This window comes from Furipterus horrens, unplaced genomic scaffold (genome assembly GCF_987537825.1).
Source record: "Furipterus horrens unplaced genomic scaffold, mFurHor1.1.pri manual_scaffold_2, whole genome shotgun sequence".
Taxonomy (NCBI): Eukaryota; Metazoa; Chordata; class Mammalia; order Chiroptera; family Furipteridae; genus Furipterus; species Furipterus horrens.
In genome coordinates, this window is record NW_028327172.1 from 45,012,118 (window position 1) to 45,039,665 (window position 27,548).

Below are 27,548 nucleotides of genomic sequence, written 5' to 3' on the forward strand. Positions count from 1 at the left end.
TCTCAGCTGACATGGTTACCTCCTGAGAGGGCTTACCACAAACATATTCTCTGCTTAGCACTTGTTCTTACCTGATACCTCTATTGGTTTGTATATGTATTTTCAGCCTCTCCCTTCTAGAATGTAAGCTGTCTGAGAGCAGGAACCTTGATTGTCTGCTTTAGGGTCTAACCTCAGAGCGCAGGACAAAGCCTGGCACACAGTGAGCATTTAACAAATCTCTGTGCAGTGAAAAGGGAGGGGGAGTTGGAGCTGAGGAAAATGCAATCTTGCTCGGCTACAGGACCCACAGAGGACCCGTAGAGAAGGGAGGGGAGCTGGGGGCACCAGGAGTGCCTAGAACTGCCTGGATCTGGCTTTGGCCTCACCTCCTTCTGCATCCTGCCCACCCCAGTCGCCCTCACCCCCCTGGAGGTGGTGCCTTCCTAAGCTGGTCTCCCAACCAGTCATTGCTCTTCTGTACCTAGACCTCACAGCCCAAGGCCTCCTGGACATCTGCCCACCCCACAGGCTTCAGTGTTTTTCACTGAACTGAGAAAACTTCCCCAAACTGTTCCTCCCCCTAGATCTCTATCTCTAGCTGCCCAAAGCTGCCACATGGACACCGTCAGCTCCTAAGGGTGCCACATTCTCAGCACCTGACTCAGTGTCTGACACATCACAGACCCTCAGTAAGTGCTGATTGAATAAATGAATGAATCTTGAGCTCCACTCTCTTTCTCCTCTTTCTCATCTCATCTGTCACTGGGAATTTTACACTATAGACTCTAAACATCTCTCGAATGCTCTCCATTGCTTCCCTAGACCAGGCCTCCTCTCTCTCTTGTGGAACCAGTAGCCGCCTCCTTACCAGTCTCCCTCAAACTCAGCTTCCAAACAGCCGGAGTCTGATGCACAAATCTGACCAATCCCCCAGCCCTCACCGCTATCTCCCATCCCCCTCTAGATAAAGTACCAGCTCCTCCCTCCTCCTAGCCCCTGCCAGCCCCTCCTGCCTGGCTTCCTTCCACCCTTCTGATGGGACAGGGATGTTAGACCACAAGAGGCCTGGGCTAAAACCAAGACTCACTTACTTGCCAGATGACCCTGAACCGGCCATTTTCCCTGTCTGTGCCTCAGTGCCCCCCCACCCCCCCATGGTGTGAGAAGCTAAATCCCTGCCCTGCAATGTAAGGATGTAGATTAAGTCCCAGTGGGAAAGGCTTGGCACCGAGTGCAGCTTCACAATCTCTACTATCTTCACTCTAGTGCCTCCAGCCAGACAGACCACCCAGCCCCGACACACCAGCCCTGTCATGCCTCGGCCCAGGCCCCACCCACACACACCTGCACAGCGCTTGCAGATGACGACACAGAGGTTGATGGAGGCCCAGTCAGGCTGGGCAGCCCCACAGTCGGCACAGAACCGGTTGGGGGCCACGGCCCAGATGCGCTCGGCCACCTCCGAGGTAGACAGGGCCTCAGCAATGGCTCCCTGCATGGTCTCCAGCCACTGCTCCTTCTCTAGTTCTGATTCGGCTGAGAAGCTGGGGACACAGGAATGGGAGGAGGGAGGCTGGTGGACAAGGGCTCAGAGGGATTTGGGGGCAGCATAAAGGGGAACAGCATGAAGTGGGGGGCAGGATGTTGAGAGCTCATAGTCAGAAGAGGGAGGCAACCTGGGTCTGTGAGGAAGGTGGGCATGAACAAAGGCAAGGATATCACGAATCTGAAAGACACGTGAGGGCCAGGGGAGTCCCACAGGGGTTCTGGTCCACCCAGGACGTAGAAAAGGCTGCTGGGAGAAAAATGATACCTGGGCCAAGACTTCACAGATGGCAAAGGTTTGGCCAGGTAAAGAGGTGGAAGGGCACTCTAGACAGAGAGAACAGCAAGTGCAAAGGGGCAGGATGGCACATGGGAGATTGCAGAACCCATCGGCAGGATGGGCAGACTGGCAGAGAGGAGGCTGGGAGAGAGACAGGGATAAGCCTGTGCTAGGCAGAGAAGGTCAAAATGCACCCAGAAGACAATGGTGAAGCAGTGCAGGGTTTCAGTGTGAAGGACAGAAGAGAACAGAGATGTCTTCCCTTTGGCTCTTTCTTTCCCTGTCACCCTGAGTTGCGTGTGTGCATCCAAGATGTGACACCATCTGTAACCCCTCGCCATGGCCAAAGAAGGTATTGCTGCTGCAGCTGTAATGGATGTTAATACTGCTTTACGAGAGGTGCTGAAGACGACCCTCATCTATGAAGGCCTAGCAGTGGCATCTGCAAAACCACTAAGGCCTTAGCCAGGTGCTAAGGCTGTCATCACGTGCTTGCCTCCCACTGTATGAGCCTACGTATGTCCGGCTGGAGGAAGCCCCTGGTGCTGAACAACAAATCAACCTAATTAAGGTCGATGACAAGAAACTCGGTGAACAGGCAGGTCCCTGTAAAACTGACAAAGGAGGAAAACTCCGGAAAGCAGTTGAGTGCAGCTGTGTGATAGTTAAGGATGATGGCAAAGAATATCAGGCCAAGGACGCCATCAAAGATTACCTCAAATGCAAGAAATGAACAAATAAAACCGCAAGAAAAAAAAACCCTCTGGTAGTCACAGGGAGGCAGGGTGAGAAGGCAGGCACGGGGCCAGAAGGCTCACAGGCCTAGTGAAAGAAGGTGAGGGGCAGAGGGGAGGGACCAGATGGAGGTGAGAGCGATGGAGGCAAGACATGGTGATTATGGGTTTACACAGGGATGAGTAGGAGAGATGGAGGTCCCCACGGCTGGGATGGGGGCCCAGGAAGAACAGTGAGTTATGGAGGAAGTTAAAGGAGAAAAATGTCCACAGAACTATTAGATATGCACGTCTAGACCAAGAGACAGAGATGTGAGCTAAGAGCAAAGGCAATGATGACAGGCTGCGTGGGGGAAGGGCAGGGGGTGATGAGGTCAGTGTTGACTCAGCAGTTGCTGCACATCAAGTCAGATAACAGCTTTACAAAGACTGGCAGATCCTACACACAGAGGAGGCAACTAAGACACAGAGAGGCCAAGTGATGTGCCCAGATCATACAGTGGTGTAGCTCATGCTAGATGGTGCAGAATGAATCGTGTCCCCCCTAACCCCAATGTGACTGCATCCAGATATGGGGTCTTTAGGGAGGTAAAGTTAAATTTATGTCAGAAGAGTGGGGTTTTAATCCCACAAGACTGAAAGGGAAACCAGACAGCTTTCTGTTCCCACATGCACATAGAGGAGAGGCCGTGTGAGGACACAGTGAGGAGGCAGCAACCTACCAACTAGGAAGAGACCAACACTGCCAGCACCTTGACCTTGGACTTCCAGCCTCCAGAACTGTGAGAAAATGAATGTCTGCTGTTTAAGCCCCTCAGTCTGTGGCATTCTGTCATGGCAGCAGAGCTGACTAATACATAGGATACTGAAGGCTTGGGAGTGGTGAGCCTGTGCAGGGATGGGACAGAGGACAGAGACAGACCAGAGAGACAGCGGAGGTCAGAGGAAACTGAGATGGTAGAGTCTTAGAGGCTTTGGGGAGCAGTACCCAGGACAGGTCCCAGGAGACAGAAAGAAAAAGCAGCCTTTGATCTCAACCAAATGCTGATGACAGACCAACACTTTCGAGGGAGCAGGGCAGACTAGAGGGGACAGCAGGGTGAGTGGGCTGTACAGAAACCTAGTAGGAGCAACTCTGGGAGCAGTGTGGCAGGGGAGGGGGGACAGTGCTGGCGGGGGTGGGGGTCAAGAATGGTGAGAGAAGGCGAATGACCAGCAGGGGAGGGAAGGCCTGGGAAGGAAGGGCAGCTCCCCACATGTGCGAGAAGATAACAGTGGGAGGAAGTGAGGGCAGGTGAGCGACAGAGGCTCACCTGAAGATGCGGTAGGGGGTGGTGAGATCGAAGCTACGCCGGTCCACTTCCTTCACGTTCCCCACACTCATGTCAATGAAGGTGATGCCGATGCCTAGGTGGTACTCCTGGCAAGCAGGTGGGAAAGAGTGAGGGCAAGGCCTGCAGGGGGGAGCTCAAGGCCCAGGAAGGGGAAGTGAGGAGGGGGAGGTGGTACTTTAGTGACTAGAAAGAGGCTAGGAAGGAGATAAGGGAGGGTTCAGGAATCTGGGCATGTGTAAAAGGACCCAGGCTCAGAGGCCATGTAGCAACAGGATGAGAGAGTAATGCTCAGGGACCAGGCAGGGGATGGGATCAGAACTAAGGGGAGAAATGGGGGCAAGCAAAGGTCTGGGCTTGGTCGGGAGTAGAAGGAAAGAAAAAGGACAGGGCTAAAAGACCAGGTGGGCAAGGGAGAGACTGAGGGACCAGGAGGGCAAGAGAAAGGCTGAGGGACCAGGTGGGCATGGGGCGGGGGGTTAAGGAACCAGGTAGACAAGGGAGAGGTTGAGGGACCAGCTGGTATGGGGTAGGGTTAAGGGACAAGGGTGGGGATGGAGCAGGGAGAGGTTTAGCAGGCTAGCCCACCCCTTCGCACCTCCAGGTTCTTGTAAAGCTGCACTTTGTCCCCAAACACAGCCACATACAGTTTATTCTTGAAGCCACGTAGCTCCAGGCTGCCAGCATGGTCAGGCAGCTCTGAGCCTTGAACGCCCAACAGAGATGCACTAGACAGACGGGCCTGGGCACGCTGCTTGGCCACTGCCTGCTGCAGGGCCTGCATCCACTCCTTTCGCTCCACTGCGGGCAAAGGGGGAGAAGTAAGCTGGAGCTCAGCTTGGCAGGAGGCCCCTGAAGAACAAGAAAGTCTGCCCAGACTGGCACACCTATCTCTGACTATATCTGAGTTCTCTGACTTGAACAACCTCAGGCTCTAATCCCAGCTGTGATACTTAAAACTGGGCAAGCTGCTTTGCCTATTTGAGCCGGTTTCCCCCCGGTAAATGGAATGTGGTTCTGAGGACTTGTGTGTCTCAAGCAGAGAACCAGCCAGAGGGTACCCCTTTTCAGCCCCCACCTCACAGAGGGTTGACTCCTCTCTGGGTTTGATGTGTGGGAAGCAGACGTGCCCCAGTTCTCCCAGCCCTTATTCAGCCAAACTGCCAGTCTTCTTTTTGCCCCGCTCCCCACCATCACTCTCTGCCCGGAAGGCAAAGGTCCGGTTGTTCGTGATCACTTCAAACTTCTGGTCCCCAATGGCAGCCACGCGGGAGATGCAGGCCACAGAGATAAAGCGCTTAGAGTAGGCATCCTGGGGAAAAGAGAGAAGCTGTACTGCCAACTCCCCTTGAGTCCTTCAGCCTCAGTTGAAATGAAGGCTAGAGCACCATCCCCCACAGGCAGTCAGGGACAACCCCTATGCTGACCCTGACCACAGTCCATAGCTGGCCGGTGGGCCAGAGGAACATGGTTTAGAGTCAAACTGGAGCTCTGGTGAGGCCTCACCTGGGGAGGGACTCTGCCTGGGTTCAATGTTGGGCCAGGCTAGAACAGGGGGTTCACATCAGGGACCAACAAGGGCCTTACCTTGTTACTATCAAAGTATTGCAGGTAATCGGGATCCAGTCTCACCCATCGCTTCTGATATATATATGATCTGGAGAGGCAGAGGCATAGGACAACAGAGCAAAGGACTAGGGATTAAGGAAGAGAATCCAGGACTACTCCAGCCCACTCTGGCAGCCACATACAAAGTTAGGAACAGCCAGGTCCAAGAGAGGAAGGATCCCAAATGGTCACTGAGAAGATGGACTTTACCTACAGCAAGACTGACTGAAGTTGGACTCAAAGTAGGACTTCCCAATATTAAGGGTAATAAAACACAGGTCTCGTGGCGATCATCAGTGGCCATAGTCGGCATGGAGGGAGTCCTGCTCAGATAACTTTGACCTCTCTGGTTTTTGAATCCCTGATGCCAGTATACTAGAGCAATGCACACCCCATGCAGAGCACTAGCAGGACCCAACAGGCCTCACTCACCCCTGTGGTGGGTTCTTGTCCAGCCAGCCAGCCTTGATGACCTGTGTGATGGGGGTGGGACCCCCAGGCAACCGATCCATGGGGTAGGGTGGGAGCTGGGGGACCAGGAGGCTGCTGTGCAAGGACAAGCTCAGGTTGCCGGGGTGCCATCCACCACTGCAGGAAGAGGGAAGGCAATGCGGGGGGCCAAGGTGAGGGCTCCGGGGAGTGGGAGCTGAGGAGATGGGGGTGCTGCATGGGAGGGCCACCCAAGAGAGGGAGACACTCACTTGGGGATGCCCTCGTAGGCATGGTCATCCTCTTCTTCATCCCCTTGGTCGTCCCCGGACAGTTCCTCCCCCTCGCTCAGCAGACTGGCCACACGCACGGCACGTGGGACCGGACTCACTGGAGGCTCCTCCTGCACCCCGCAGACCCACTCAGCATCATGCTTTCCATCAAGCCCCAGATAATACCCACTCAGGGGCTCCCACAGCCCTCCTCTCCACTCCATCTTGGACCCACACTTTCACTTCTGTTTCCCCACACTCCCTGCTTCCCGCTGGCAGCCTGCACAGGGGGCCAGGGAGACAGGGCCACACCAGCCCAGATCAAAACAAAACAAACCCAGAAGACTCAGGGATGGAGAGTTAAGACACTCAGAGAGGGTGCCATGGGAACACAGAAAGTGAAACAAAGACAGTGGAACAGATACTCTAAAATAGCTATGCTCAAAACACCAAGGGAGAGAAGAGGCCACACACAGTCATCCAGATGCAGCTGAAGACTGAAGCTGAAGCCACAAACCAGACCCCCCAGATTTCTGGCCCAGCACTGGGACTTGAGACCCTGTGTCTAACCCCTGACCTTTGCATGGTAAGACAATGAAGGGGGAAGGGAACTCTCCTGGAACAGTTGGCCATTCTCTATCTAGTGGTCCCCAGGGCCTGAAAGGCAGCTAGGCAGCCTGCCCTCCACACTGACAGCAGACAGCCCAAACCCTAACCCCGGCCTGCCCCACCTTCTTGGTCATCACGCCAGCTGGGGCTCCGGGCCCCTCCTCTGGGGCCTCATAGTAGTCAGAGTCATCTGGGGAGAAAGAGGGGTGGAAGGGGACTCAGAAGCAAGGAGCCTGGCCTCCCCTCCTGGGCTCCTGAGACCGGCATCACAAAGGCCACCTTCTGCCCAAGAGAGACACCCCCACAGCTTGGCTTGCTTTAAAAAAAAAAAAGGCACAGGGACAGGAAGTGCTATTTATACTCTTGGGGCTTAACAGGACGACACAGGGTGGGAGGGGGTTGGACACCACGGGGAAGTCTGAAGAGGCGGCAAGCTTGGGTGTCAGGGGTGGGGACTGCCTAAAAAGGCTGTAAAATGCAACATGAATTGAGAATCAAGAGAAGTAGACAAACTGAGGGGCAGCAAACCAACAGTGACTGTGGAAAATACCCCCCAAGTTTAAACCATGGGCAACTCAGAAAGTTTGCCACGTGCCCACACCTAACGGTCAGTAGTTCAAGTAAGTGGGTGCTGTGTCTATTTTGAGAATGAAGAGAATGATGCTTGCCTGTCCAGGGCCACAGAGGGTCGTTGGCAGGGCCCAGCAGAAGGAAATGCAACCTTGCACCCTCACATACACCTTGAGGACCAGACCCCAGGCCACCCGCCCAGAGCCCCAATATGGCTATGGCACTCACCAAACTCTGGGAGCAGACGGAGAGGCTTTGGGGGAATCTCTGGGGGGCTGGGAGACAGGGGCGGGGGAGGCTCCCGGGTGAAGGTGTCTGGGGGCTCCTCCGGTTCTGGCTGGGGAGAGGATGACAGTGGTGATGACAGTAATTCCTCCTCCTTGTACGGAAGGCTGGGAACAGACCAAAAGGTGGGCGACAAGGGGTCAGCCCAGTTGTCACGGAGTCACTGTGTGGCAAAGCCAGGACTAAAGCTCATTGGGCCCCAGCTCACTGGAGCTCAGCAAAATTCACCCATTCCACAAACGCAGACAGGAGCCCCCCTCCATACAGCCCTCTGCAACTCACCACCCTGTTGCAAACGCTGCAAACTCCCCAAAGCCTAACATTTGGCTGCATCACTGTGACATGGTCACCTGTCCCCAGAGCCCTAGCTCTTAGCCCCGCGCACTCACTGAGAAGAAAAGGAGTGCAGACCAGAATGGGGTGTGGGTGATTTACACCCTAGCCTGGGGAGGCAGGGGAGGCTGGAAGAGGTGAAGCCTGACCTGAGCTTTTAAAGACAAGAAGTCATTTGTTGGCAGATAGCAGGGGTGGCGGGTAAGGAGGATGAAATGGACGTTGAAGCCAACAGAGCAGATCAGACCCTCAGAAACCAGGTCTTGAGGCCCTGAGTTGTGGATCTCTCACTCAAGACCACCTCCTCTCTTCTCGCAGACACAGACACCCACCATCCCCCAGGTGCCCTCAGACCCCTCAAGCTCATCTGATCCCAGCACACTCCTCTTGCACACCGGCTCCTCACCTCTGCCTGGGAAACCTTGCCTGACTCTCCAAGGACAGGTTCCCCTGGGCTCTCAAAGGCGCAGTGCTCCTGTCTGTCCGTCTCAGCCCAGATCACACTACTCCCCGCAGGCTGAGTATCCCGAAGGGCTTTGGCATCAAGACATGTGGCTTTGAACCTTGCCTCAGTCTTAAATTCTGTGTGTCATAAGCATCCAGCCTCTATGAACCTCAGCTTCCTCTTCTGTAGAGTGGGGACTATATCTCCAACCCGGCAGGATGGCTGGAGGATTTACCAAGACAAGGAGTATCATTTGCCAGCACACAGGATGTACAGGGACCACCAGCTGGAACAAGGCATCTGAGCCCTACAGCCCTGGACCCATTCATTGTCTGCAAATAGCCAGCCAGGGGCCAAGGAGGAGCACCATGGTCCACGGGCAACATCCCCCTCCGGTTATTTTCAGCCTGGTCTGTTGCCCAACATTCCTGGCAATGACTGACAGTGTGACTACTACAAAAGCAAGGAAGGGCTGGGGTGTGATCATGATGTCAGCCTTTGCTCCTGCTGCTGCCTCTTCCAGAAATATCCTTCTCCTTGGCCCCTGACTAGGGAACATCTACTTACCCTGTTAACTCCAAACTCGGGTCCCCCTGCTCTGAAAGTCTTTCCTGACATCTCCTTCATGCTCCCCCAGGCCCTGCCCATGTTCAAATCAAATTTTTAAGCGTATCCCTCCTTTGTGCCAGGTTGTGTAGACATCTAAGCCAGAACCTGAGCCCTGAATCCAATCCATGTGCTTCTAAGTAAGTACACATGGCTACTTCCATATCACCCTGTGTTCTAATGGTCTCTTCTCCATGTGTGGGCAAAGAATGAAGGAAACTCTCCCTTTCCCTGAGAATCTGACCTCCGGCTAGTTTCCTTACTCTGTTCCCCAAGAAACCTGCTACAGGTGGCACGTCAGCCACGTTCTGAGGCAACACTGCCTTGGGCAAAAGCGGCCCGAGTGAGGAACTGCACCTGGGCTGGGAGAAACTGTAAGTGGTCTCCACCCGGTGAAGAAGCAGGAGCTTTGGGCTTCTCTAAGTGTGGTGGCCTGTAGCTGGGCATACCCCATGCAAAGACCTGAAACCACACCCATGGGGATTTTAGAAGATGTATTGGTCTCTCGGGGCACATATTTTTAAGTCAAGGTGGCTCCACTGTGAGCCTCAGTCCCTCACCCCTGAGCTGTCCCCTACAGGCCCACACAGAAGGCTTCTGGACAGCAGTGTGGACAGTGGCATTGACTGCTATAAGGACCCCGCAGCAGAGGAAAATCCGCCAATGACCTGGTGGCCAGCTGATCCCTCCCTATATGCTTCTCAGGGGTTCTGATGCCAAGTGGGTCTTGAGGGCATGAATGTTTAGCTGGACCTAAGAAGACCCCCTGGTAGGTACTGCACCAGGCTCTCGCCTACTCTGAGTCTCTTTAAGGCAGGGGCAGCACTAGATTTGATTCTTTTATCCCCACAGCCCAGTACAGGGCCTGGCTGAGTCAGCAACAAGAGCACGTTGAATGGATGGGTGGTGGGTGGGCAGATGGACAGACAAATGGACGGATGGAACAAGTGGATGAATGGATGAATGGGTGAATAGGTAGGTGGATAGGGTGTCCATGAGGACCGGGAGGAAAGCAAATGAAAGGGTGAATGATGACCAAGACTGAGTGAGTCCCTGTAGGCATGATCTGGGGTGCTGGCCCCCAGCTGGTCAGGTACAATGCCCTTGGAGATCTCTTGACAGGCAATGCAATCTGTCACCCACAGCCTCCCAGACTCCAAGAAGGGGCCCTTGAGGGCCTGGCCTGATCAGCTGAGAGCAGAGCTCCAAGCTGTGGGGCCAGACCAGTCAGATGGCCCAGAGAAGGTGGGGACAGGTTCCGCCCCTTCCAGCCAAGCAGGGCTGAGTGGGCTTGGCTCCCTGACCTACCCCAGGACTGAGGGCCAGCACTGAGGGTAAGGTAGTGGCAACAGAGCATCCTCAGAGCTCAAGCAGCCTCGGCTCTCCCACCTCTGGCTCCCAGTCCTCTCCCACTACTGTATTGATCATCTGCAAGGGATCTGACCATCATGAGGCCCAGCATGTGAGCTCCCTGAGGCAAATGCCACACTACCTTACTCACTATGGTGGGCCCAGCACTCAGCAGGGATTAGTAAATAAGTGGAGACCTAGATTAATTCATTCTTACTAATGTGTGTATGTACTCCTAGCCGTCTTCTAAATACTTTGCATGAATTCATTCACTTACTCATTGCGAGGGCTCTATAAGGTATGGTTTACTGTTCTCCCCACTTTACAGAAGAGGACTGAGGCACAGAGACACAAAATAATTTGCCCTTCATCCCACAGCTGCGATTTGCACCCAGGCAGTCTAGCACCACAGCCTGAAAGCTCAACCACAGCCAGGACTTGAGGGCTTCTCTGAAGCCAGCCTCCTCACACCCCACCCTTACTCAGGATCTAGGCAGCTCTGGGGCTGAAGTTCGATCCTAGAGGGGATGTGATCACAGCTCTGATGACTGCTGTGACCTTGGAAAGAAGGGAGAGGGGAACAGATGCAAAGGGCTCTTCTTCCAGCACAGGCTTCACAGGAAAAGGACTATGTGCCAAGAAGGTGGGAGCAAGGGGGCCATTCATGAACCTCCAGACTTTACTCTAGCTACCTCCTCCAGGAAGCCTCCTGGCTGACCCCTGCCTGCCTACCACAGGGGACCAGGCCATGCTGAGTCAGGGCCTAGCTCACAGAAGGAGAAGTGGTGTCAGGAAGGTATAGCAAGTGGGAAAACCCCAGGGGAAGGGGAAGAAGCCACAGAGTGCTCCCTCATCAGTGGGAGTCCTGGCCTCTCAGTGCCTGCACCCGTAAGAGCAGTCCCAGCTACAATCTGCAGCTGAGGCCCAGCTGGGATATTTCCCACTGACCTCTAGCCCAACTGCAGGAGATCAGCCCCAATACTAACTAAGCATGTGTGCAGTGGCCCTACCAACAAGCCTTTGCTCAAACAGCTTCCTCTTCCTCACTGCCCTCTCTCTACCATCTCAGCCCATGAAAAGCCCATCTGTACTTCAAAACACAGCTCAATGCACCTGGCCTCTAGGCAGCCTCCGAGATACCAGTACAGAGCTACTCTCCCCTTGCCCCCACCCCCGGCTCCCCTGCTCCTTTGGCCTCTTTCTCCTCTATGGAAGTGACATGCAGACCTATCTGCTTTCCCCACTATACTCACATTGAGACTGGGCACTCAAGGACAGGAGCTGATATACTCTGGCCTGGGCCTTCACCCTAAGGTTTGTCTTACTGGCTTAAGGCAAATACACACAACCACCCTTACATCTAGGGGCTGGAGCACATGTGAGGGTCCCATGTGAGGGTCCAAAGCCAGAATGGGTAAGAGTAGTGAGACCATATAATTAATTGCATAAACCACAACATTTCTGAGAGTTAAAAGAGGCACTATTAATAACTATGTCAGGACAACAGGTGTAAACAGAGCCTGTCCCTGGCAAAATGAGATGTGTGGTCCCTCTAACTAACAGAGCTTTGGAGCCAGGGCAGACCTGGGCTGGAATTCTAGCTCGACCACTCATCAGTCTGGGACCTCACAAAGCAGGTCACTTCATCTCTAAGTTCCAGTTTCCTCTCTGATCCGCATCCAAGGTTACTGATTATTCAGTAAGGAGAGTCGCTCCCACATGTCATCAGCATGAATTTCTACCCCTGGTTGTGGCTGAAGAAGGCTCAGGCCCCACAGGCTGGGCCAGGAACCCACCTGCTTCATAGCCTTCTCTTCCAGGGTGGTCCTTGGCTCTCCCTCCATTATCTTTCTGTCTATAGCAATCTCTGGCAAAAGAAACTAGGTCTCACTGTAAGAGCAGGTGGACCACAGAGCAGGGCAGTCTGACTGTCTCAGGCTGGCCTTGAATTCGTCTCCCACTCACATTCCAGCCATCCTTGACTGAGCCGCATTCCAAAAATACATACCTCCAGGTCTTTGCAAATGCTGTTCCTTCCACCTATAAAACCCTTCCTGTCCAGCCACCTCCTACTCCTCCTTTAAGAGATTCAAATCCTCCTCCGCTCTGTGCCTCCTCTCATACCCCAGGCTTGGTTGGGGCCTCCTTGGGGCTCCTCTAGTCTCCACACTTCTGGTCATTCAGTACAGTTTTGTCTGTCAATGTTTGCTCCACTGAACTGACAGAGGACCAAGGACCCAGGCCTATACCCTGTCCTATATTCAGGACCTTTCCCCTAAAGTCTCACACAGGACTTGGAGGGACCCAGGCCAATCCGAGCTCCTGGACTCTCACCAGCAGGGCCAAGAGTTGGGGTCAGGCCCAGTGATCTGAATACATTGTCTCCTACCCTGACCCCCGCTTCCTACAAGAAAACCTTCCCAGCTGCTTGCTTCCTCATTTGTTCCCTGGCTTCACAAGGCCCAGGCCTTAGTCCAATGCTTCTAACTTCCTCCACAGCTACCCCTGTCCTTCCTTCTCCATTATGAGGCCCATAGGTCACCTCCTCCAGCAAGGGTATGCTCTGTTTACTTCTGCTCCGGCCATAGCACAGAAAACCCTTCCTGGTGTTTCACTTGCTTAGATGAAGTATCTGTAGCTTTTGCACATGCTGTGAGCCCCTCAAACCAATCCCTCTCTATACCACAGCATCACCCTGCATGGAGAGGGGCTTCAGCGAGTGTGCTAAGTGACTGAATGATCACCACCGCCTCACGTCCAAATCACTGGAGACAGTAGGCAGTTCCCTCACTTCTCCACAGAGCAGTGCCCAATTAACCTGGCATCCACCTTCACAACTAAAGCTTCACCCAGCTTTTAGCACTTCTCCCAGTAACAAGAGCTACCACTTGCTAAGTATCCATTATGTGCCAGGCATTCTGCTAGGGGCCTTTTTTCATTTAATCCCCACAATGATCCAGATCATTAACTCCACTGTGCTCAGACATGCCTCCTCCTCCAAGAAGTCCACCCAACTGCTCCCCTCTCTAAGCTCACACAGCCTATTGTGCCTTCCATGGCTCATCTACCACCAGGTCTACCACTGAGCTTCCTCACAAGCCAGCCTTGCTGTCTGCGGAGGAGGAGGCAGAGGCCTGGGTCTCCCATGGAGGCTCTCCGTGCTTCCCAGGCCTGACCCTGTGCTGACTCTAGAGGGTAGCAGGGGGAGGAAATTCAGCCCTCAGGGAGCTCATACAAACTGAACCCCTCCCCCATCCAAACTGCCCATCCCAGGGCTGGCCTGGCAGGACAAAGTGCAGACGCCTGCTGAGCCCTATGGAAGATGAGCCAAGGATGCAGGGCAGGGCTGGGTGCACCAACAGCACCTGGTTAGAGGCACCTCTATGTCCCCAGTGACCCAAGCACAGGCTTGTTGAGTTCATTAGAGAACCATAGCAACTGGGGGGAGGGAAAGCCAGCCCTGCCCCGCAACGACATAGGCACTTACCACACCACCAGCCCTGGGGTGGAGGGGTAAGAACCTGGCCAACTAAGTGCCAGCCCTCCACAGGTTTCCCTATCATCCTGGACTCAGGGGTAGGGGGGCTGGGAAAAGCCCATCTCAGCCTGAGAGAATCATCAGTGGGGTGCTGGGAGCTAGAACTGAGGAGATCAGCCCCAAGTCCCTAAAGGTCAGAGACCCCACAGAGGAGCAGTCTGTGAGGCCTAGCAAACAGGTACCATGGGTGCCCAGCGGACCCAGGAGACAGGCTTATGGAGAGCTGGAAAACAGGAAAGCCCAAGGCAAGGCGAGGGAAGAGGAAAGGGGAGAAAAAAAAAGAGCAGGAGAAAAAACAGGAAATGCAGAGGAAGGGAAACAAAAATTCTAAGAGCAAAAAAAGGGAATGGAGAGAAGAGCACCACAGAAAAGAGCCTAGAGGAGACAGGCAGACAAACAGGGACCCCTGTCTTCCCAGACCCTCAGGAGGAGCCTCCCCTCCCCCCAAGGCTGCACCTCGCTCACCCTCAGATGCCTGCTGGGTCCCGAGCCTGAGTACTCCCACAGCTTTGGCCAGGTGGGGCCAGCGTGTGCTCAGGTGTTGTGTGCCTGTCCCGGCAGCTCACATCCAACCTGGGCTGGTCTCGCTGACAGCCTGGCACCTGTGTCTGATACTAAATCCGGGCCCAGGTATGGCTCTGCATGCCTGTGACTTGTGTCTCTGAGTGCCTCTGATCGCTTGTCTGAGTGTGTGTTTCTGTGTATAATTGTGGATCTGTCCCAAAGAAGTGAGTGAGTGCATCAGAGTGTGTGCATGTGTGTGTGTGTGTCTGCATCCAGCCCTGGCTTCCCCCTGCTCTCCGCCTCCCCCAACCCCTGCAGCCCTGGCCAACACACACTTCCTGAAAACACTGACTGAGAAAGAAAGAAAAGTCACCCAGAATCCCCTGGGGCAAACACTTCCTCCTGCCCCTAGACTGCCCCCCGCCTCCACGCCCCCAATCCTCACTCCAAGCTGGAATGGGACAAACCACCCCAGTGCCATCTAGCAGGGACTTACTGAGTTGATGTCCAGGAAGCCCTGGCCCAGGCTGGCCCCTCCCCACCATCCACAAAGAAGCCTAGAGAGGTTGGAAAAGAGGTTCTTTGAAGGGAGCAAGTTCTGCCATGGCAACAAGTGATCAGTCTTCAGAAAGACCAGGGATTGGCTGGGCTGCAGGGCACTCAAAGGCATAGGCCAGGAGGCCCTGCATTGTGATTCCTGCTGATGGCTGCCCACTCTCAGCAAATACTCCATCTTCCCGAGCTGACTCCAGGCATCCAAGTATCAGAGGAAACCGAGACCCAGATCAGTCCAGGAAAGATTCTGTGAAGTGACCATGGAACTCTGGATGAGAAATGACCCCTGTGCCACTCTCAGGAAAGCAGGCTCAGAAGGTTCACATCTATGACACTTGGAGCTGGGTAGGCTGGGACCCAGGCCAAGAGCAGAGTCTGAACATCGGCTTCCAGCTGCTGGGCTACCTAATTCTGAGAAAATCTCTCAGCATCTCTGGACTCATCAACAAGTTCCCTACTACAGCCTTAAATAAGGGTGGGAGTGCAGATCCTTTGGGGTAAAGTGGGGTCCTCCCAGGCCAGACAGAACGGTGAGCCTGGTTCTAAGAGCCCTGACCCAGCTGAGGCAAGGTGGAAAGGACGCCATCCCTGCTGGTTTTCTGCCTGTCTCCTCGGAAAGGTTCTCCCTTTCTAAGACATCTGGAGTGATGCAGGTTGGGTGGTGGGAAGGGAACGGGGATGGTGAACTCAGGGCCCTTTAACCCTATTGTTCAGTGTCCAGGGGCACTGAGGGCAGCAGTACAGAAGCTCACGTAGGCTCTGTCTATTCACTCACACAACAGACACTTTCTCAGTGTCTATCAGGCACCTGGCACTGTTCCAGATGGTAGGGATTCAGCAATAAAGAAAATCAAAAAGGCTCTCAGCCCTAATGGAGTTGACATTCTAGTGGACTCCTCTGGACTTCAGCTGCACACACACATACACGCACTGGCTCACAACTGACAATACGTAAGTACCACACCCACCACTTCACCACCCACCCAAAAATGAGGATTTAAAAGTGGACTCATTCTGTTGGAGTCCCCACCCCACAAGCACACATGGGCACATGTATGTGCACAGGGTCCTGGTGAACTCACAAGTCACCACTGAATTGGCATATCAGGAGCACAGATCACGTCCCTTAGAACCTGTGCAGATGTATAAATACACACTACTACCCTGACAGCTTGCACAAACATGCACACCTATGGGTGTACATGCACAAACTGGCCAGGCATGCCCTCACATGGAGTCACTATTTCAAGAAAATACACATGTACACACAGCAGATAATCCCAAATTCCACTGGGGAGCCTGGTGATAGGCTGGAGTCAGGCATAAATGTTCACTCTGCCACCACATGATCTGGTGTACGAGGCCCTAAGACTGAGAGTGAGAACCCCATCACCAGAGGGTGCAAGCAAAAACAGGAAGGTCATATCAGGAAGCAGGGCTGCCCCAACAAGGGAAGGACAAGACAGGCAGAGCAGTCTCCCACCATGTACCACGGAGCATGGGATTACAGGAATGGGATATATGAGGGGATGGGGTAGCCAATCAGGCTCCATCCTGGCTCCTACCCTGCCCACCTTTCGCCTCATACATATACGCGAGGCTCCATCGGCCGTGAATGTTTCTACCACTGGACTTTAAAGCCCTGTACGCCCTGGGAGCACTGGGACTACAGATGCCCACAATTCCAAATGTCAAAGGTCCCAGAACACAGGAAGCCAGGCTTGGCAGCCCACCACAATATGCCTTGAGGAATAGTTCCAAATTGTGAGGAATAACTGTCTACAGATTTTCTCAGCATGGAATGGATTTCAAGTCTTCTCACTACAAGGGGCCAGATTCCTAACCATGAAAGCAAGGCCTCCCCCACAGGTTGACTATGCGGCTAAGTTCAAACTGGCTCTGAGAGCAAAGGCTGGTACCCTGGGGAGTGTGCAGACTTTTACTCTACCCACCAAGTTTCCTGAACTTAGCTATCAGCACCAGAAGGACCATAACAGGCCAAGGAGAGTACCTAACGGGGAAACCAGCCCAGAGGATCAGCTCCTCATAGAAGTCACAAAGCTAGCTGGACCTGCCCCAGGTATCCTGCCTCCTAAGCAGGAATCCAGACCTCCAATAATCCTGCCTCCTCAAACTTTGTGAGCTCCCTGTGAACGGGGCCCTACCTACTGTCCTTGTTTACCCATTCCTACACACACATACACCAACACCCCCACCCCCACCCATATTCTGATGATAGAGTTAAAAGGAAATAGAAAGTACTCCCGCTGGCTGAACTAGGTGTCTGGGTTGGTGAAGTATGGGGTGGTCTGTGGGCTTCACTTTAAAACTAGTTTCTCTTTTCTAGCCTGATTGCTTGGACAGAAAGGGTCTGGAGGTCTGAGGAGGGGAAACCTAAAATATTCCCCTCAACCCAAATTTAGTGAGCAAAAGGGATTTGGACAGGTGTGACGTGCCTTGAACACCTTCTGCCAAAGAAGCCCTTTTTTCCCCCAATGTGGGACATTGAAAAATTAATACCTGCCTTCTGTCATCTAGTGGTTATGGAATGAATGATGCCTTTTAACCCTGTTGCCAAATCTGTTGCCCCCAGAATACAACAAGGATGCCAGCCTGTTAAACCAAGCATTCCGTTGTCCGGGGACAGCCACTGACCTGGAGTCTTCAAGATCCTTCCCCGTGTGGGAAGGCCACCCTCCCCTCCACACCCCTATTCTTATTAGGGATTTCTGGACCCAAGAGTAAGTAGGACAACGACCATGTCCAGCTTGAAGCAGCTAGAGGAGCATGAGACCTTCACCCATTGTCTTTTATAAGATTATAAAGGGTCTTAAGTCTGTGAGGGGGAATTGTTATTCTTTAATGTTATAAAAAATTCATTCATTAATTATTTTTTTTTTAAAAAGACTAATATAGGAAAGGGTGAAGCCGGGGAACTTACATGCATGACCCATAAACATGAACTAAAGGGGGTGGGATTGCTGGGGGGGGTGGCGTGCTGGGCAGAGGGGAGCAAAGGGGAAAAAAAATTGGAACTATTGTAACAATATAGTCAATAAAATATACTTAAAAAAAAGAAAGAAATTACTCCTACGTGTAGGACAATAGCCGCCAGAGGGCGCAGTAGCACCAGGAAACTCCCATCTAGGCTGGGAGAGTCAGGCTCCTGGGGAATCTTAGCACTGTCCCATTATAGGAACCCAGGAAAGGCACAAACCCTTTCTGTGTTTCCACCAATCAAACTTCAAAATGCCACAGCCCAGGCTTGCCTTCAAGGCCCGTTACTCAATGCTTCTCTCTGAACAGGGAAAACCTCCCAGGCCCTCCTCACAGGGGCTCCCTAAGCATATACTTGGTTAGCATATATCATCAGGGCTTCCTTCCCTTCTCTGAATCTCAGTTTCTCTGCTTGAAAACGGGACACAAATACCCTCAGAAGGCTTGCTGCAAGGATCAAATGAGATCATGTAAGCAAAGCACACAGCAGTGCCCAACAATAATATAGGGGCCAGGAGACCTCTCTCTGCATATCTCCTCCTTCTCCAAGAAGTCTTCCCAGATTAGGCTGACTAGGTCTGAGTGCTGCAATAAATCTCCATTATTCCCCTGAACACATATCCAGCCCTACCCAGATGGAAATGCTCCCTCCTGGCTGGGCACCTCAGCAAAGGCAGAAAGGGAGGGCACATGTGAAGGAACTTTAAATGGAATGTCCACAGAAATAGGAAACTCAAGAAAACAAGAAACACTAGGAGCCAGGAGAGGAGAAAACAGTTCGAGGAGGAGGGCCAGTAGGATGAGGCCAGAGAAGCATCCCTAGGATTTGGTGACATGTGGCAGGAGCAGTGTAAAGGGGAAAGACAGAGCACAAGCACCAGACCCTGGGCACTCCCTGATCCCCCACAAGCTCATCATCTGAGGCTCCCTGTTTCCTTCACATGTTACCCCCCGATTACAGAACGTACCCTGATCACCCAGTGTTTCATACATACCAGGTCCCAACCAGAACTCTAGACTTGTTCCCACACTAACTTATGTCTCTGGGTCTTCAGATCAGTGATGGCACCACTGTCCACCCAAGATGGAAACGTGGATACTACTGCAGCTTCCCATGCCATGTTCACTCACCCTGGCTGTCCTTAAGTCCTGTCCACTCTAGAAACAACACCTCACTCCAATCTGCGTACTTCTCTCACACAGCCTGAGTGGGGGGCCCCTCACTTGGCCCTGTGCCTCCCTGTCTCCCAGACTCCTCTCCCATCAACCTCATCAGCAGCCAGAATCATTCTTTTAGCACTGAGCTTTCATCAGATCATTCTTCTTAGCACCTTCCAGGCTGCCCACCTGGGCTTCACAGCAGATCCCACCAGCACCACCCACGAGCCTCACCCTTATTCACCCAACAGTTCAGCCACACTGTCTGCCCAGAGTAACCCAGTAGGTGCTTTCTACTTCTGAGCTTTGCACATGCTGTTCCCTCCACTGAAGTGCCTTTCTTTCTAGTGCCAAAAGCCACAAACTCCCCTTCCATCCTCTAGGATCCTCTGCTTGTGTACCTCCCACCCTGGATGGCATCCACTCACCTCACGGGTGGACGGGGGGACCCAGTACGAGGGGGCACAGGTGGAACACTTAGCTCTGGCAAATGCCGTTTGGCAGGCAGCGGTGGCAGCACAGGGTTTGAGGCGGCTGTAGACGGGGCAGAGAAGCAGATAGGAGGAAGGCAGCTCCTCCGAGGAGGGATGGGTGGGACAGTGGGTGGTCCCTCATCCTCTCCAGCTGTGGGCAGTGGCTCAGATGGAGTGGTGGGTGCAGGCAGTGAGCGGAAGATATGACGTTTCATGGGCACCGGCCGTGGGGTGGGGCGGGGGGCCAAGGGCGGGGGCGCATGGGCACGGAGCAGGCCAGCCAGGATGCGACGGCGGTGCCCAGGCAGTAGCACGCCCATGTCCACCAGGCGAGCATCGCTGAGGCCTTGGCACTCTGTGGCCCGCAGCAGTCCGTGCTGCTCAAAGAGCCCAATGTACTGCTCCAGGTGCAGTGCCTGCAGCCACTCAGCCACCGACAGTGCTGCATCCCCAGCCTCTGCCATGGTTCCCGGGAGCAAAAGCCAGCCAGCAGGGCTCTGTGCAGACCTGGAATAGACAGATGGGCACAGGTCAGAGGCAGTGGCATGGCTGCCCAGGTGCAGTTCCCCAACCAGCCTCCTTCTGTGGCTTTCCCATGCCATGGGGTCAAGCTTTGTCCTTGAGCTTTCTCCCCTGTGTCCCATGTGCCAGGCAAGACCAGGTACTGCCAGGTGTCTGAACACATAGGCTTTTCCCTCTGCCTGAAACCAGCCACCCCCTACCCTTGTGGCTGCCTAGCACTCAGTTCCTGTCTCCTCTAGGAGGCTCTCTGGGACCTCCAGAGTTGGTACCACCCCTCACCCCCTACCCACAACCTCAGCCATGCTTCGAGGCTGGCCAATGGGGGTATCTGGCATGCGCGCGCGCGCACACACACACACACACACACACACACACATCCTTCTGCCTCCTGCAAGCCCCAGGCAAGGGATCAATTCCTTCTGAGATACCAATTTCCAGCTGAGGGCCAGGTACAGGGGCTTAGCAAGCATAGATGGGATTGAGAAATACCACTGCTGGTCCCCCAGGAGGCCTAATCTAGGGGTAGAGCCTTACCCCATCTGCATGGCCTTGGAGGAAGTAGAATGCTCCAGGAGCCGAGTCAACCCAGCATCACATAGCCTCTGGGGTCCTGGCCCTATGAGTGAGTAACCCCTCCCACTACCAAGGAAGAAAAAGAGTAATGTCTGGGAAAGCCCACTCATTCATTTGTTCATTCAAAAGGGCCTTGCACTCAGCAATGGGGACTCAGGTCCCATTCCTGCACTCAAGGGCTCCTGGCCTGGCAAGAGCCAAGAAATAGATGACGTCAAGAGAAGATGATGAACAGATCCAAAGGGAACAGTCATCTGATCACATCCAAAGGGAACAGTCATCTGATCACCTCCACAGACAGAGAAGAGGCATACGATAAAACTCAACACCCAGTGTACTTATAAACAATAAAAATAAGACTGATACTTCCTTAAACCAAAACCACCATTGTGCTTAGTGAAAAAACAGTAGAAAAGCTTCTGTTAAAGTCAAGAATGAGACAATGATATCCATTTCCCTCCTACCACTACTTTTATTATTGTTATTCACATTGCTCTGAAAGTTCTAGAGACCAAAACTACATAAGAGGATATAAAAATTGGGATGAGATAAACAATCTATTAGCTACCGATAATATGAATTTTGAGTTGGAAAATCCAAGAAGCTCAACTGAGAAACTATTACAAACAATAAAATACAGTAAAATAGTTGGGTTCAAAGTAATATAACAGAAATCAATACTTATAAGCAATAACCAGGTAAAAACCAGGATGAAAGACCTCATTTACAATAGCATCACAAAATGTAATGCCAATAAACTTAATGAGACGTGTGCAAGAACTGCAGGAGGGAAAATCTGGAGCGTCACTGAGTAGCAAAAAGAACACCCAGATAAATGAAAGGACATGGTATGCTCCAGGACGGAGGGCAGCATAAAGATATCAATTCTCTCTCATTTATAAATCTACATAATCCTATTAAATACACACACAAAATTTTTTTTTGAGTTAGACAAGCTGTCTTGAAAGTCAATGTTGAAAAATGAACAAGCAGGAAGATCCAAGAAAAGTGTAGAAGCAGGGGGTGAGAGAGAGGAAAGTAGGTGTAAAGAGCGACAATCAGCCTCACTACATATTAAAACATATCGTCGTCGTCGGCGGCGGCAGCCGTCCGTCTCGAGAGATGGTGTAGCTTCTTAAGAGTCTATCTGCATCGCCGAGAATGGCTGTGCAGTCCGACTCGGGAGTGACATGGTATCTGTCTCCTCCCGTGTTGAATCGACATCTTGCGATGACGCTGAAGCTACAGAGCCTGGGCAGGGTAATATGGAGGGTCTGCTGTTGCCCATGCAGCAGACCCCCCCTCTCTTCGCAGCTGAAGGGTCCAAGGGAAAGACGGAGTCGATACAGCTTGGGTTCAGGTGCGCCGCAGGAGTTGCCGGTATTGACTACAACGTCAAACCGCCTTAGGGACTCCGGCTCCGGATTTTCTGTCGGGGTTTACTCCCTTAGCCTTTCCCCTGAAGAGGTATGCCGCAAGGCACCGGAGGTTTTTTGGAGTCAGAGTTTTCCTTCTCTGATGTACCCTGACTGGAAGATCGAACCAGCGACACTTAGCTCGCAGGCCGACGCTCAATCCACTGAGCTAAACCAGCCAGGGCTATTAAAACATATAAAGCAGTGGTAATTAAAACACTACAGTTGGCTATCTGTATTTTTGATCCACAGTTGCGAGTCTGCAGATGCAGAGGACTGACTGTATGCATTGCTCTACACCATTTTAAATAAGAGACTTGAGCATCCATGGATGTTAGTATCACGGGGTTCTGGAACCCCACTCCTCATGGATACCGAGGGATAAGTGTGACTGTACATGTTACCAGCACCTGGACAGATCAATTAAACAGAACAGATCATTAAAAAATAAACCCAAATACATATAAGAATTTAGTATATAATAAAAGGAATTCAAACTAGATGGATTATTAAGTTGTTGGGATGCCTGTGGAGCAATCTAGAAAGAAACTAAGTTGAACCTGTACTTTATAACTTACAAGAGGATACATTACAGAAGGATCAAAGATTTGGTTATAAAAAGTAGAACCGTAAAAGGTTCTCAGAGACAAAAGCCTTTTGGAAATGACACAGACCTAGGAGGATAAAGAAATAAGTGAAAAATTCAACTGCATAAAAATCAAACATTCCTGCATGGTAAAAAACACCATAAGCAAAGCCAAAAGATAAACGACAAACCAGGGGATAACATAGGAAGAAGCTTCCTGAAAACTGAAAAGCACCTAAAAATAAGAAACAGGTCAATAACCTAAAAGAAAAGTGGGCAGAGGATATGAATAGAGAAATTCAGAGAGGAAAACAGAAATGGTTCTTAAACAGAAGGGAAGAACTACACTGCCCGCACTCAGTGGGGCTGGGTGAGGCCCTTCTCTCACTGGCCAGCCAGAAGGTCTCTGGAAAGGGCAAGGCCACAACAGGTATAGAAATCCCAAAAGCTTCTGGCACATATTCAAAATGACATTTATAGACGGGGTTATGGCTATAATGCTGTGTAAAATAACAAGAGGATGGAAATAACCAAAACATCCATAAATCAGAGAACAGTTAACTAAATTACAGTACCGTCATACAGAATACTGAGCAGCTGTACAGAATTAGGGACCTCCTCCAAAATATGTTGTTGTCAAGTCACTAAAGAAAGGTACAAAACAGTATATATAACATTTTGCCTTTTAGGTGGGGAAAAGCAAAAGGGAGAGGATAGAGCAGTATGCATCTACGTACAGGTAGATGCATAAAATATCTCTGAAAATATACACAGGAGACAAGGTGATGCTGGCTGCCTCTGAGGAAGAAAAATGAGGGCCAAGAGGACAGGAAGGAACAAATGCAAAGCCAGACTCCCTGGGCCTGAAGCTTATACAACTCAGATGTTGTCTTAAGAAAAAAAATGCAAAATATCTTACTTATAATTTATATATATCTCAAATCATTGTTATAATGCCTGAACCTAATATAATGTTATGTGTCAATTATATCTCCATTAAAAATTCTTTTTATTAAAAAAACCAAAACCTTACTTTTGTAAAAATTTACAAAAACACATAACTACAGACCCACACTTCCCAGGACTCTCCCTGGCAACCCACCTCTGACTGGTGGGGGAGCTTTTCCACTCCACATCTTTTTGTATCAGCTAAATGTTGAACTATGTGAATATTTTTTAAAAGGTTAATGAGACACCCAAAGGAAGATACAAACAGAAATACATTGGATGCCTCAGACAAGCCAGCTCTCAACATTATAAAGCCATCAGTTTTTCCAGAGTTAAACTACAAGTCCCAACTAAAATTACCCACCAGCAAAGTCTAAAGTACATGTAGCCCTGACTTAGGAGGTTGGATGTGCTCCCACAAACCAAAAGGTCGAAAGGTCGTCAGTTTAATTCCTGGTCAGGGCTAGGTTGCGGTCCAGGTCCCTGGCTGTGGGGTGTGCGAGCGGTAACTGATCAATGTTTCCTCTCCCTGTCTTTCTCCCTCTCTTCCCATCTCTCTAAAAATAAATAAAGTATTAAAAAAAAAAATTTTTTTTAATAAAGTGGATGTAAAATAATACTAAAGATTTATCAGTAAGTGAAAAAGCAAGATGCTGAAAAGTGTTTTATGATGTAAACATCTAGTAAAGAAAAAGAAAGCGCAGCGCAGAGAGAGGTATGATTCTCAGTTAGGGCACATGCCTGGGTTGCGGGCCAAGTCCCCAGTTGGGGGTGTGTGAGAAGCAGCCATTCATTGATGTTTCTCTCCTTCTCTCTCTCTCTCCCTTCCCTCTCTCTAAAAAAATAAATAAATAAAATAAAATCTTAAAAAAAAAAAAGAAAAAGAAAAAAGAAATGAAAAAATGTTCAACATCGCTAGTTATCAGGGAAATGCAAATCAAAACCATAATGTGATATCACCTCTCACCTGTTTGAATAACTATTATCAAAAAGACAAGAAATAACAAGTGTTGAAGAATATGTGAAGAAAAGGGAACCCTCATACATGTACACTGCTCGTAGGAATGTAAATTGGTGCAGCCACCATAGAAAAAAGCATGGAGGTTCCTCAAAAAATTAAAAATAAGACTACCATATGACCCAGCAATTCCTCTTCTGGGTATTTACCCGAAAATATGGAAACACTTATTCGTAAAGACATAGATACCCCTATGTTCACTGCAGCATTATTCACAATAGCCAAGACATGGAATCAACCTGTATGTCCACTAATGGTCATAAAAAGTATGAAATATTGCAATTTGAAACAACATGGATGGATCTTGCGAGTATTATGCTAAGTACAAAAAAGTCAGACAAAAAAGGACAAAGATTGCACAATTTCACTCATATGTGAAATATAAAATAAGCAACAAATGAACTACAAAACAAACAAAAACAAACTCATCGATACAGAAAACAATATGGTGGTTACCAGAGGAGAAGGGGTGGGGAGGAACTGGGTAAAGGGGGTCAAATATAAAGTAACAGAAAGAAACTAGACTTTGGGCAGTAAGCATGTAACAGAGTATACAGATATCAAAATATAATGTTGTATACCTAAAATTTATATAATTATAAATTAATTATACAGTTAACAAATGTTACCTCAATACATTTAATTTTAGAAGAAAAAGAAAACATAGAAACAGCACACATATACACAAAACACCTCCGATGGGTTTAGAAGAAACTGCCTTTGGGGAAGGAGTGAGTACTGGTAGCTGGGAGGGCAAGAGAGGGAAGGTTACCTTTCACTACATCCTATTTCTTTCATTTTGTACCATTTTTCAAAAATAGAAATACAGTTTAAAAGACAATGTGATCATATGGAATGAGAGAGAGAGACGGTAACTCACCAGGCACAGAAGGAAAAAAAATAAGCAGATACACACACACACACACACACACACACACACACACACACACACACACACTCACCGCCCCCCCAGTCAGCTGGTCCATCCCTGCCTCAGCCATCCTTCAAAGCCCTCCTGGGAGGCTCTCCTCAAAGTCTCTGGGCCTCACCCCTCTCTCTGCCTCTCAACCTCAGTTTTCAAAATGGGAAATGGGCCCTCAGGTCTTGCCTGCATGAAGCCTATCCCCCACCTCAATTTTGGGACTTGCCTGCCACACCCAGCTCCTCCCTCTGCCCATCTCCCAACTCACCTGCTGGGCTGCCCAGGGCGCTGGTCCTCCCAGAGCGAGCAGCTACTCCAAACAGCAGCTCATCTTGGCTTGAGGTGGAAGCTGCAAGGACAGGAGTAGAGGGGAAAGTCCATGAGGCACGGCCACCTGGAACAGAGAAATGCCAGGAGAAAGAGGAGGGAGGAGGGGAGGGGAAAGGAGGATGGAGGGAAGAAGGCAGAGGAGGAAGGGAGAGAGGCATGGGGGAAAGGAGAGGGAGGAAAGAAAGTGAGAGATGGGGAAGAGGGCAGGGGAAGGAGGGAAGAGAAGGGGAGGGCTCAGGGAGCCTAGTGGAAGCTGGGGCCTTCGTTTCGGGGGTGAGGAGGCAGACAGACAGACAGACCTACCCAGAGGTACAAGCCTGTGGTAAAAGGAGTCAAGACTCCTCATTCCCCTACCCTCCCCCAGGACCAACAGCCGGGATGTGTAGGGTGGGCTGTGATAGAAACCACTGGCCTGGCCAGGAGGCTGCACACCCCTCAGGGAAGACACTGGGAAGGAGATACAGGCAGCTCCGTGACTGAGGCATTCCCCCCCCACAACACAGAGCCTGTCAGAGAGAGGTGGCGGACCCTTGGGAGACCCAAGGAGGCAGAACCCTCTCCACTAAGCCTGGGAGCCAGGGGGTAGAGTGAGAATAGAGGGGCTGCAACTGAGGCAGGGGCATGACATCCCTAGGGGGGTGTTCCTAAACATGGGTGGGGATCAAAAGAGGTGTTCCCAGCCAAGAGAAGAGAACCAGCCATCCCAGTAAGCACGCCACTGCCACAAGCAAGCTCAGATGCTCTGTTTGGGAAGGGGTGGAATGGGCAGGTCTTGGGCAGAGCCACCTTTCCTGCCACTAGGGTAGGGTCAGTGGCAAACTGCTAGGCTCTGCACTATGGCTTTTTAATTTACTAGTCGGTAAATTTATCTCAAGTAGGCTCAACAATTATTTCTTAGGATGGAGCTAAAATAGGGATATGTTTCAAAAGTGAGTTTTTAAAAATGAATTTTATTAGTACTTCAGAAAAAGTTGGCAAAAAATGGCAATGCTACTCAAATGATTTTAAAAATAGACAACATAAATAGTCCTTGCTGTATGCCATGTACCTAAGCACTTTTTATCAATTTATTTAATTCTCACAGTAACTCTATGAGATACATACCTCATACCTTCAAGATAAAGAAACTGAGGCACAAAGAGATTAAATAAGTTGCCCAAAGTCACACAGCTAAGAAAGGGGCAGCTCAAATATAGTACAGACCTGCAGAACAAAGTGTGCTGTATAAAATACACACTGGAGACATCCATCAAGATGTAGGCATAGGTAAACACACCTCGCCTCCTCGCACAACTATAGCAAAAAATACAACTAGACTACAAAATAAGTATCACCCAGAATTGTCGGAAATGTAAGCTGTGTGGAAGTCCGACAACCAAGGATTTAAAGAAGCCACATTCATCCAGACAAGTAGAAGGGGTGGAGATGTGTGGAGAGACCCGGAGAGGCTTAGAGACCGGAACGGGCAATCCCACATCCATGTGTGGTAGATAAAAATCTAAAGGGATACCTTGGGAGCGAGGGATCCAAGCCCCAGACCAGACCACCCAGCCCAGGGTTCCAGTGCCAGGAAGATAAATCCCTATAATTGCTGGCTGTAAAAACCAGTGGGTGGTTGGGGCAGGAAAGA

At 51.0% G+C, this 27,548-nt stretch overlaps 1 protein-coding gene, 1 long non-coding RNA gene and 1 pseudogene across 5 annotated transcripts in view; 2 read left to right on the forward strand and 1 right to left on the reverse strand.

Moving 5' to 3' along the window:
• Positions 1-25,919, reverse strand: part of ARAP1 (ArfGAP with RhoGAP domain, ankyrin repeat and PH domain 1) — a 50,253-nt gene extending 24,334 nt beyond the window's left edge. For 2 of the 4 annotated variants that reach the window (XM_090265113.1, XM_090265105.1), the window contains exons 1-11: positions 25,857-25,919; positions 19,560-20,111; positions 7,589-7,752; positions 6,913-6,980; positions 6,182-6,312; positions 5,913-6,068; positions 5,460-5,529; positions 5,064-5,184; positions 4,471-4,673; positions 3,855-3,961; positions 1,327-1,526 (exon numbers count right to left, since the gene is read on the reverse strand). In XM_090265113.1, coding sequence (XP_090121239.1) covers positions 1,327-1,526; positions 3,855-3,961; positions 4,471-4,673; positions 5,064-5,184; positions 5,460-5,529; positions 5,913-6,068; positions 6,182-6,312; positions 6,913-6,980; positions 7,589-7,752; positions 19,560-20,068 — 1,729 coding nt within the window. In that variant the 5' untranslated portion in view covers positions 20,069-20,111; positions 25,857-25,919. Of the gene's footprint in view, positions 1-1,326; positions 1,527-3,854; positions 3,962-4,470; positions 4,674-5,063; positions 5,185-5,459; positions 5,530-5,912; positions 6,069-6,181; positions 6,313-6,912; positions 6,981-7,588; positions 7,753-14,917; positions 14,937-19,559; positions 20,112-23,275; positions 23,293-25,856 lie in introns of those variants that run through there. The other 2 variants (XM_090265109.1, XM_090265121.1) reach the window with 2 other exon arrangements.
• On the forward strand, positions 2,147-2,540 carry LOC150018441 (small ribosomal subunit protein eS12 pseudogene; annotated as a pseudogene).
• On the forward strand, positions 6,627-17,815 carry LOC150018442 (uncharacterized). The gene is made up of 3 exons (XR_016508649.1): positions 6,627-6,767; positions 13,068-13,153; positions 17,570-17,815. It is a non-coding gene; the product is annotated as an uncharacterized LOC150018442 (long non-coding RNA).
• Positions 25,920-27,548: the final 1,629 nt, after the last annotated feature.